At 42.3% G+C, this 11,379-nt stretch overlaps 1 protein-coding gene across 1 annotated transcript; it reads left to right on the top strand.

Moving 5' to 3' along the window:
* The first annotated feature begins 2,316 nt into the window (after positions 1–2,316).
* On the top strand, positions 2,317–10,246 carry LOC131131529 (cadherin-related family member 5). The gene is made up of 16 exons (XM_058076292.2): positions 2,317–2,509; positions 2,588–2,678; positions 2,743–2,957; positions 4,335–4,391; positions 4,467–4,559; positions 4,635–4,721; positions 4,793–4,903; positions 4,980–5,150; positions 5,584–5,674; positions 5,748–5,854; positions 5,933–6,133; positions 6,212–6,343; positions 7,293–7,371; positions 7,468–7,658; positions 7,747–7,767; positions 8,323–10,246. Exons 2-16 carry the CDS (start codon positions 2,624–2,626, stop codon positions 9,169–9,171), a joined length of 2,460 nt encoding a protein of 819 aa, XP_057932275.2. The 5' UTR covers positions 2,317–2,509; positions 2,588–2,623; the 3' UTR covers positions 9,172–10,246.
* Positions 10,247–11,379: the final 1,133 nt, after the last annotated feature.

The following is an 11,379-nucleotide window of genomic DNA, read 5'->3' as shown; positions in this document are numbered from 1 at the left end:
CAATGATTTGTTCAAAGTGGGTTCAAAGTGGAGATGTTCCTTATCCTTGTGAGCATGCAGAGCTGTGCAGAGACTGTGGATATAGTGAGAACATAAAACATCTGGATGCACTTCTTCTCTGCACTCTCATTCTCCTCAGAGAGACACACAGTAAACCTTTGCTCACTTTTTCTGCCTTAACTCTGCTTCTTTCTGAGGGGCTCTGCAGGATGAGATGCAGCGCAACCTCTTGTCTCTGCACTTTCTACACTTTTTTCTTCCCTTGTTTTTTCCCCTCCTCTGGTTGGGAATCTCTCCACCCATCACAGGCCAGTGGTGTTGATTCTCATACACCCCCTTCTCTCTCTCTCTCTCTCTCTCTCTCTCTCCCCCATCCCCTTGGTTATCAGCTAAACCTGGTGTGGAGACTGGAGAGGAGCCATGAACCTCTGCACAAGAAACTATTTTTCCCATAGGAAATCATGGAAATGGGAATACTGTAATCCATCATATCTGGGCATGCCCATAAAAGGAAGTCTGCATCGCACTGACGTCACAAATCATAATAGGTCCCCTTTAAGGGTCATACTAATAAAGTTATTGTACTAAGTTAATACTTAACCACTGCATGAAGAAGTGAAAATAACAACTTGGGTACTTTTATGATGTGGTGTATGTAGCCTTACTTAGCATTTGGTGACAGTTATACAAGTGTAAAAAGAAGTCACAATGTAAAGCCTATGCATTAATACTTCTTAATGCTATTGACATCAAGTTAGTGTCACTTCAGTCATATTTCACTGAGCAGTGAAGACCACTTTAATTCGTCACAGTAATTTTTCTATGGTTGTCATCACAAGTTTGCCATCACTGGCATTCTTTCGTGGTGGTAAAACTAATACTGATACATACTCTTTGCTCAGGTTATGCATGTTTTGTGTGAAAATTTGTGTGGAAATTCAGGTGAAATATTGCAGATTTTAATAACAAAAAATAAACATGTCATATTGAGGAACATGGAAAAGTGTACTGCTCAAAAAATAAAAGGAACACTAAAATAACACATCCCGTTTCTGAATGAGGGACACGCTGTTATTAAATCTATTAGAGCCACACTCAAACTTATAGTGAGAAAACACTACAGCCAAGGGTACATTAGTGCAGAGTACTGTACCTTGATGGACAGAAATAGACGTGTCCATGTAAGAGTATATACAGTATTTGGTTGAAGTTAATCTCCATAATATTAATGTGAGCCAGTGCTGCTGAAGTGTGACTGCTATGGAAAGAGTCCAACTGTGCACAATCCCAACCATTGCACATCTAAATCTTTGTCCCTCTCAGACGATATCATCTCATGTGTTGCAGCTGTATTTGATTAAATATGTTATGTATTATAATTGTATGCATAATATTTATATTTTTACAAATATTACAAATACTTCTTGAAGTGGTGTAAAAAGCATGACTGTTCTAGATTGTGCTAGAAGTTACCACTGCAAAAGGATTGTGCTTCCTCAAAATTGTCATGGATATGATGATTCATACTCATAATTAAACAAATGAACTTTGACTCAAAATTTGCCCCAAGTATGAGCACTGTACTATAAATTTAATGTTGTGACTTAGAACTATTTCTAACCAGAACTCTGCTGACATCAGGTGGACATATTTCATCACAGCACCATAAAACAATGAGGCTGAATGAATGAAAAATCACATAAGGTGCATTATGTTGATTATGTTCATGTTCACTCCAAATATGACACATGTGTTACCTATATAACCAAAGGTATGTTGGTTTTCCTAAGGCATTGTGTGGTCTTGGTCTGTTGTCATGACAGCATAGAACATGTGCGTACGCGCTAACCAAAACAAGTCCTGCTTTCATCATTGGTCTTTGAAGACACTGCGTGTGTGCTGGGACAAGTGTGTAAAAGGATGTGGGTTAATCTTCAGAGGGTACAGTAAATGGCGGATGTTTGATAACTAATCCCTTGTCAGGACTCATTAGTGGGTTTGCATCACTGATAGAACACACCCAGCAGGCACTAGTACTATTTTCTAACACGGACGTGCAGCACTGTAGCGCACAGTAGTAATGACAGTTACATGAGTTTTTTTTCTTTTTAGACAGTGCATGAACTGGCTCATTTGCATAACAATCTATTTATTAAAGTCCAAATGTCTTTGAACCAGACAAATCTCCGAAATTCACTTGTCTGGGCCCACACTGCCTGCGACTTGCCAGCTCTAATCTGATTGGCTCCATCTTACCCCCTGACCAGGTAAGCCCCGCCCCCTGAGGCTTTAGCCCCTGAGCTGACGTTTATCCCTGTATACGCTCCATAAGCCGCTGTCTGCTTTTTAATGTATCTGGCCAGGGGGTACAGGGTACGGCGTGTGTGCGCCTGCTGCAACTTGTGGGTCCTTAAGGTGGGTTTGTGACGAAGCCATGCAGCCCCCGTTGTCACACGGACGGAGGATATGGAGGCAGAAACACAAGCTACAGAGGATTTGACCACATCAGGTGAGTCAGCCTACTGGAGTTGCTTGTCATATTGAGCAGATGCAAAATGATCATCATGTTATTCCCGGTCAACCATAGGTTCATCGAGATCCTGAGGCCTGTCTGAGCTCAGGAATGGCCATCAAGGAACTAAAGCTGATGCTCGTCCTGTGTTTCCATGCAGTCACAGGTACGTCACACCTATTCACACCGTCCACACAAATGCACCGGTAAATCTTCTGTGGGGCACACAGGAATGTCTGGATGGGGCGGATGTTTGGACGGTCAGGATGTGTACGCCAGCATCAGAGAAAACAGCCTCTGTGGAGAAGTGGTGGCTGACCTCATGGCCGACACCCCAGTGGAGGGGGTTCAATGGAGTCTGCAAGGGAAAGATGCTGATTGGTTCTTGTTAGATGGAGGAACCATACGTTTGAACACATCACCTGAGAAGGTCCTCGACCGAGAGGTATTTCTCTTTAAAGCTATTGTACTATTAAAGTGAGCCAGTTGAATGTTCACCTATGACATAACATCAAAGGTTAAAGCTCTAAGGAGGCCATTCTTGGACTGAACACAATCTCTTATCCGCCTCCAGATGGCCTCTTGTTGACACCAAAGTCAAAGGGTCAACTAGATTAACTGTCACCCTCTTCCTTGGTCAATGACTCAGAGATTTAAGAATCAAAACAAAAAGGACGTTAGAAAGTAATGTTTGTCTTCATTTGTTAGATTTCTTGGAAATACTACAAAGGAATTGTTCAGAAATCCTGAAACTGGAGGTCAATTTGCTCAGATTGAGTGATTACGGAATTTTTACATTTTTCGAAATGTGTTCAGTAGAATATGTGTAATATTCAATCAACTGATCAAACTGATCAAAAACATCAATAATCAACCATCCTAGCTGCTAATTAACATGCAACAACCAAAAAGGCAACAAACCAACCAAAGACTGAAGTAACTTACTAAACTACCCACCAACCAAATAACTAATAAACCAACCAATAGCTAACCTAACTCAATAACCAACCAGTCAATCCATTCATTCATTCATTTTCTACCGCTTATCCTCACAAGGGTCACGAGCATGCTGGAGCCTATCCCAGCTGTCTGCGGTGAGAGGCGGGGTACACCCTGGACTGGTTGCGAGCCAATCACAGGGCACATATAGACAAACAACCATTCACACTCACATTCATACCTATGGACAATTTGGAGTCCCCAATTAACCTAACATGCATGTTTTTTGGAATGTGGGAGGAAGCCGGAGTATCCGGAGAAAACCCACGCATGCCAACTGCGCACAGAGATGCTCAAGGGTGGAATCGAACTAACGAAAAACCAAACAAATAAAGCAAAAAAAAAGTACCAAAAAAAGCAAGTAACAAACCAACCAATGGATTAATTGATTAGCCAAACAAATCAACGAACCACCCAAGTAACTAAATAACTACCAACCGACATCAAAACAGCTAGCCAATCAAACAACTAACCAACAAAACCAACCAGCATCTAAATAAGCAAACAAAAACATTAACTAACCAAACCATAGTCAAACTAACCAACCAACAAATCAACAACTAACAAAATAAGGTAACTAACAAACTATCTAATGTCTAAACTGACTAACTAACCTATAAAATACAACACTCCCACACCAACTGATCAAACATTCAACTAACCAATCAATCAAATCACTACTATGTCAACTAAGCAACACCCCAACTAAAAAAAAACAAGAAATAGAGCAGATAAAACCCACCAACGGACCAAAGCAACAAGACCACCATGTAACAGCCTCCAGTACTTGCTTGTGACCTTGGCCTCCCGGTCTGCCTTTCAGGTACAGGGTCCCGTCCTGATCGCAGAACTGTGGTGCTATGTGGATGATGTGCTTCAGGTAAACTTTACATTTCTTCTCCACTCCTTAGTGTACTGTCCCAAACTCAATCAATCTGTTGTTCTTCTATTCCAGAGTGTCTCCAGAATCATGGTGGAGGTTCTCAATGAGAACGACAACTCACCCGAGTTTGTAGACAATGTAGTCCTCTCTGTTCTTATCAGTGAGGTAGGCCACTCTGACAGATGAACAGGCTCTTTCAGTTCAGGATTTGTTGACGCCGTCATGTCATGTGCTTTCTAGCTCACTCCAGTGAATACACTTGCATTTACAGTCCGGGCAAGTGATGACGATAACGACAAGATCTTTTATTCTATTGACCCATCATCGGTAAGGTGACTTAAGGTAGCATCATTGTTGATAATAAACTACTACTAATAATACACTTGTGTGTTCTGCAGCCTGATGCCAGTTACTTTAGAATTGATCTTCCAAACAGCGGTGAGGTTATGCTTGCCAAATCCCTCGACTATGAAACCAAAACTGAGCTTTTTCTCACCGTTCATGCCTCCGTAAGTGCCACTTGCTAGCCATGATTAATTAGAAACAACAACCATTCTATCCAATTCATTCTTGTTGTCATGACAGGAAATGGACACAGCCGAGCACTTCAACACCAGCATCAATGTCACAATCAGCATCAAGGATGGAGACGACCAGTATCCTCAGTTTCTGCCCTGCACGCTGCTGTTTCAGGATGACACCAATCGAATTTGCACCAGTCCTGTGTACACTGTCAATGTCACGGAGGGACAAGAGGTCAGTTAGACTACAATGGGATTTAGGCTTTTGTGGATATTTCATCTTAGATTATAATCGCAAGACCTCTTTTTCAGGACCTATTTCTGGAAAAATATTTTGAAGACAAAATCAAAAACAAAATATACAAAATGACTCTTTTTCAAATCAGGTTTTCAATAAAGTTAAATAACTTCCTTGATGAATCGATGACACTATCTTAAAATTAGAATTATAAATCCTCAGTTGTTTGCTAACTTGCTAATAACCTTTGTTTGGGTTCCCCTGCTAGACCTTGAAAATAAGACATCCTGTCTTTTTCATACATTTTTCTAGGGAAATGACATTTGGGTCAATAGGATAGTTCCACGGTTTTACAATTTTCATTCTACATGGCAAGGACTTTCTCACATAGATGTTCCCTCGTCTTACTCAACACTGTCTTATGCTGCAGGACTTGGTACTGGATTTCGCTCCCGGTCCCATTCATGCAGTGGATGGAGACCGAGGACTCAGAGCCCCAGTCAGCTACGTCATCCTCTCAGGTATCTACATTAAATCAGGTGAGAAGACTTCATTGAACTGTACTTGTAATTTTGAAGTTGGTTTTCACGCTAGGAGATGACCACGGACGTTTCCTGATGGACAGAAAGACAGGAGAGGTGAGATTCACTCGGGCGGTGAAGGACAGATTGGCGACACCCGCGCTTCATCTTCAAGTCATGGTATGGATTGGATGGGAGTTACATGCAAGGTTGGCGGGATACTTCCCATTGGACTCACTGTTCATGTCCTGCACGCAGGCTTACCAGGACGATGACCCCAGGAAGTATTCAGTTGCCACGGTGATGGTCCGTGTGGTTGCAGTGAACCGGTTTAATCCGGTGTTCGACATGGCTGAGTACTACGGCTTTGTTACAGCCGGTAAGAGTCCTGCCTCTCTGGTTTATACCTATGGCAACAGGGCGTTGATGTTACACGTGCAGGACCAGGACTTTAAACATGTAGGTACAAACAACAACACACACTATATTTGCTGTAAAGCAGTTGTTTCATTGCCTCTCTATTATCTCCATCCACAGGGATTTAATCCGATGATCTATTTCACGTTCAGCCCAACATCTAATCATACAGACATCTACAGGGTCACACAGGAGGGGCTTCTCATCGCCACGGCAAATCAGCTCAAACCACACCAAAAACACTTGCTCCAGGTAATCTTTCAATCAGGTAACGTGTCAATCCTACACAGATGTCTCTTGAGTTCATATTTCGCTGACCAGATACCAAAATTAAAAGTACAACTTAATTCTTTTAAATAACTTTAATCCTGCGCAGACCTCACAGCTAGGAGGACCAGGGTTCGATTCCACCCTCGGCCATCTCTGTGTGGAGTTTGCAGAATATAATTGAGAACCACTGCACTAAAGTAACCAAATATGGTTCCTTGCAGCTGTCAACTATAAACAAACTGTTTTTAGTAGCAATCATCCTTCCGATAGTTAACTATCAAGAATTACACTTAAGGGCTGCACGGCGATCGAATGGTTAGCACGCAGACCTCACAAGCTAGGAGACCAGGGTTCAATTCCACCCTCGGCCCACTCTGTGTGGAGTTTGCATGTTCTCCCCTTGCATGCGTGGGTTTTCTCCTGGTACTCCGGTTTCCTCCCACATTCCAAAATCATGCTAGGTTAATTGGCGACTCCAAATTGTCCATAGGTATGAATGTACCTATATGTGCCCTGTGATTGGCTGGCGACCAGTCCGGGGTGTACCCCGCCTCTCGCCCAAAGACAGCTGGGATAGGCTCCAGCACCCCGTGCAACCCTCGTGAGGAAAAGCAGTAGAAAATGAATGAATAAACTTTAATCCTGAGTGATTGCATGGTCATTTATTAACATGTATATTGCTTAACACAGCAGAAACTGAACCAATGTTGTAACAGCCGGCATTAATACCACTGATGTGTTCATTATAAACAACAGTATGACAAGTGTAACACGCAAGACTTTCACACCAACAGCTGAGTAGCGCAACCAACCATTTAAATCACATGAGGTGACTACAGAAGAGGCTGCAGCTCACTCAAAATAAGGATCAATTGCTTTTACTGTACTTTAAATGATACTAAAAGCTTGTTGAAATGTCAACATGTGTCAGGTAATGGCGAGAGACCAGGAGTCAGGCGACACCACCATCTCGACTGTGGTAGTGGAGGTGCTCTCTGTTGGGCAAATAAGTAAGAAACACTTGACATCTGTGGTCTCAAGGTAAAACAACTACAACTACACAGTACAGTATGTATACCACGTGTGTGTGTGCTTGAACATAACAGTTCCTCCCAGCGCGCTGGCAGACGACCGTGGTATCGGCTGCACTATGGGAAAAGCCCTGTTTCTTAGCACAGCCTTTCTGAGCGTTGTGGGCTGTATTGCGATTTTGGTCATGTGGATGAAGAGGAAACATAAGGGGCAGCTGGACCCCCTGGAGAGAGGCTGTGTGGCCCAGGGCAAACACCCCAATGTGGTGAGATGTGGAATCATTATTAGCTAGTCTCTTTCTGTTGGAAAGCATGTTTGTCTATCTGAGCTGTGTTTGTGTTATCCTTCCTCAGAGCCTTCGATGGTTCCAATTGGTGAGTTTTATTCATGTTTTCAGCCTTTGAAAGTCTACTTGCCATCCACACATTGACTGTACAGTATGGCTGAACTGCTATGAATGGATTCAAGGATGAATGCATTATTAGATGGATTAATTGATGGAGTGATGGATGACTTGACTGATGGGTGTATAGATTGTATATAAAGTGTATAGAAACTGATTGATGGGAGCGATGAGTGACTAGATGACCAACAGAAGAACAAGTGGATGGATGGATGAACTGACAGATAGATGGATGATTATCAGCTGTATGGGTGACTGGTAGGCTACATTAATGGGCGAATGGATAAATAACTGACAGATGCATAGATGAACTGACAGGTGAATGGATGAATGACGCACGGAGGACCTGACAAGTTAATACATGATGGATAGGTGGACTGATATATGAATGGAATGATGATGAATGACTGAAAGGTGGATGGATGAACTGATGGGTGAATGAGTGATGGATAGATCAAGAGATGACTTATGAATGCATGAATGATGGATAGACTTCCCCCTAACTTGTTGTGTGCTGCTCCATCAGGTGAATCAGAGCAGTGGCACATCCCAGGTGGAGATGACCTTCAGCAATGAAGACTATGGAAGGTGCAATCCTTCTTTCAGCTTCTCAGGCAATGACCCTTCATGTCGTCAAGGGCCAGTGCAGTCAAATAACATGTCAGATCCACTTGACGCCAGTTTGAGCTTGGCTGAAGCTATGTGTGGCAGCACCATGACCTTCAACAACAACATCCCCACACCCACAAGAAGCCTCTCTTGCTTGTCTACCTTCCGCCCAACCTCCGTGGACGTGACTTCCCCAAACGACACGGGAGAGAGCTCAGTGATGCCGCCACTGGATGCAGGCTCTGGTCCTGCCGCCTATGACGACAGCGCCACTCCACCTTGCACATGTCTCGACTCAGGAGGAAACACTAGCGATGACCCTGCTGATCCCCAATCTAGCACCTCCCCCTTGTCATCTCCAGCTAGTGTTCCACGCAGTCACGCCCGAATCGCTTCAGCAGAGATAAACAAACCTTACACCGTGTCAACCACAAACCCTCCGCACCCCCCTATACCGTCCTCGCCTCGCGCTAAACAGACAAGCACACCCCCATCCACACCGGAGCAGGCACCTTTGAAGGTAACGTTGGTCCTCGTCGACACATCACCGGAACCATCTGAGCGGAGATGGAGCGCAGAGGAAGACCAGCCCTGCACATCCCTGGACCAACCTCGGCAGCCAGAACACCATGAGGAGGAGGACAATGGAATTCTGGGTGATGAAGATGCTGACAAGAACAGTGAAAGTGAATTAGATACGGATGAAGAGGAGCTGCTGAGAGTGATGGCTCAATGTAACCCCACCTTTCTCACCTTCACTCAGTGACGTCAGGACCAAATGTAGGTCAGATACAGGAAGTAGATACTGAGCAAGTGAGGAACACCTGAATGTGACAACAGCACACATGAACACGTCCAAACATACAACGTCCTACATATTGCCTTGGATCGTGTCCAGAAGGTCAATAATGTGTGAAACACAAAACACGTTTATAGCTTCACAATTATAGTTTCACATGCAGAAAATATGTATGAATTATGAATGGGGGATAAATGAACATGGCTACTTTTACCTTCAAGTGAAAAAGAGTGATGGTGGTTGAGCTTGGTGACACACTGTCTCCTTTGGTCTTCAATGAATGTGTATTTATCCCTTTCATTTGTCATTTATATGCATTTTGAATTGTTTTATGAATATAAAACTATTATTGTCAACCGCTGATGACATCAGATGATGCTAACAAGGAAGGATGTTTTGCCCGGTGGATAGTGTATTCGCAACACGAAATGGTGATGGTAATTTTCGACGTAAACTGAAAAGGACACTAACCGAGGTTCTACTGTAATATGATTACTCTAGTTGCAAATGAATGGCTTTTGAACACTTTAAAGGGGACATATTATGCTAATGTTTTCATTGTGGTCTCTTACAGAGAAGCTACACACAATAACCCGCACAGAAAACTTTTTAGATTTGGCAGAATTTGCACCTATTCCAGCTGTATTTCCTTTGATTTGTGCTTCCTGTCTGTTTTAATATATTCCACCCACAGCCCGCCTCTTGGCATGCCCACTCCACTGTGATTGGTCACAAGCCCAAAGTGCTTCCTAACTATGAACCATATAAGGAAGTCCACCCATCTGTGACATCACAAAGAAACTGTGTTAAATAAGCGTTTTGAGCGGTCCCAAACTTATTTTAGGGCTCACTTCTAAATGCGAAAACCTCATTGCCTGAAACTTTGGCATCGTTTAACACAACAATAAAACATTCTAACTATATTTATAGGTCAGAAAAGTGGAAAAAGCATAACAGGTCCCCTTTAAAAGTAATCTGGAAGAATGTATTAGCTTGTCAAGAATTCAAACTTTACCATTAAAGACACTTTTCTAACTTTTTCTACTGCCTAACTGTCTTTTGCCCCCTGCATGCTTTTGCATATAGATTAAGCCTTAAAAATTGAGCTGAAGTGTTATTGAAATACAATACTCAGAGCCTCATAGTATTCATCTGTACAAACTACTGTATGAGTTGCTCGCACCAGAATTCTGCATACAATCACCTGATTATGAAAATAGATAAATAAGATGAGCTGAGATAACTGCAACAACTTAAAATGTTAGCAACTTAAGAGGACTACTGTTATGTTTATTGACTTAGCACAGTAACATTCAAAACCCTTTAAAACTGCAAACATTGGTCATGTGTCATTTAACATTCTAATATGTGTTTTTTGGCACAACATTTGCAATAATATTGCTGATATTACATGAGTCTCATTTGCAAGTATGCATTCATGTTCAGTTCGTCTTTGGGGCATTGCTGTAGTCAGGAAGTAGTGTCTAAATAGTGTCTCAATGCCTAAATGGTTGTCATATTTAGAGTAGAGTATATTTATATATAGAGCATATTTAGCTGAATGTCACAAATTATTTGTATCTTTATTTATGTATGTTCAGTTTTATATTGCTTCAAAGTAAAGGCTCCACAATGCAACTCAGTTGTTATTGTGAACCTAGTAGAGTAGAGTTAGACTATAGGCACGCAGTTTATCCTTTGAATGACTTATATTGTACATTAAAATGGCTATGCTATTACACGTTATTTGAGAATAACATTGTCCAGACAGAGGTCAGTAAATGCACCATGTGACTACATCTATGTGTGATTTCAAACTTTCGGTAATCAGGACTCTGGATTAGTTCCCGCAGATTAAGCTAAGACTTCCTTTGGCATAGTTTTGCACATGCGCGAGACCTGTGTAACATCCTCCTTTTGGTGTGTGGGTTTCTTGGCTTTCATGAAGTGAAATAAGGCAGTCTGTGTTAACAAAAGAGAGATTACTCATATTACCTTTAAAATGTGTAGAAAGGATGTCCCAGTCCTTCACGTACTAAAGGAAAAACATGCCGGAAAGAGATAGTGAGAAGATGAACCCAAGGCAACAATCCAAAGGGTCAGCAGCCTAAAAGGAAGCAGGATATTTAGTACTTCCAAGACTAGAAAATGTGACAGAACTAATTGGGTCTAAGG

The sequence above is a fragment of the Doryrhamphus excisus genome, linkage group LG1, assembly GCF_037039965.1.
Source record: "Doryrhamphus excisus strain RoL-2023G ecotype Guam linkage group LG1, RoL_Dexc_Guam_v1.1, whole genome shotgun sequence".
Classification (NCBI taxonomy): domain Eukaryota; kingdom Metazoa; phylum Chordata; class Actinopteri; order Syngnathiformes; family Syngnathidae; genus Doryrhamphus; species Doryrhamphus excisus.
The sequence above is the reverse complement of the archived record's forward strand: the minus strand, read 5'-3'. Positions and strand labels throughout refer to the sequence as shown.

What these genes read in the sequence shown, in the direction of transcription:
- LOC131131529 (XM_058076292.2), top strand. Translation starts at nt 2,624, where the DNA reads ATGGCCATCAAGGAACTAAAGCTGATGCTCGTCCTGTGTTTCCATGCA. An exon ending in AGAAGGTCCTCGACCGAGAG is followed by an intron (nt 2,958 to 4,334) that starts GTATTTCTCTTT and finishes TCTGCCTTTCAG; the next exon opens with GTACAGGGTCCCGTCCTGAT. An exon ending in GCCTTCGATGGTTCCAATTG is followed by an intron (nt 7,768 to 8,322) that starts GTGAGTTTTATT and finishes CTGCTCCATCAG; the next exon opens with GTGAATCAGAGCAGTGGCAC.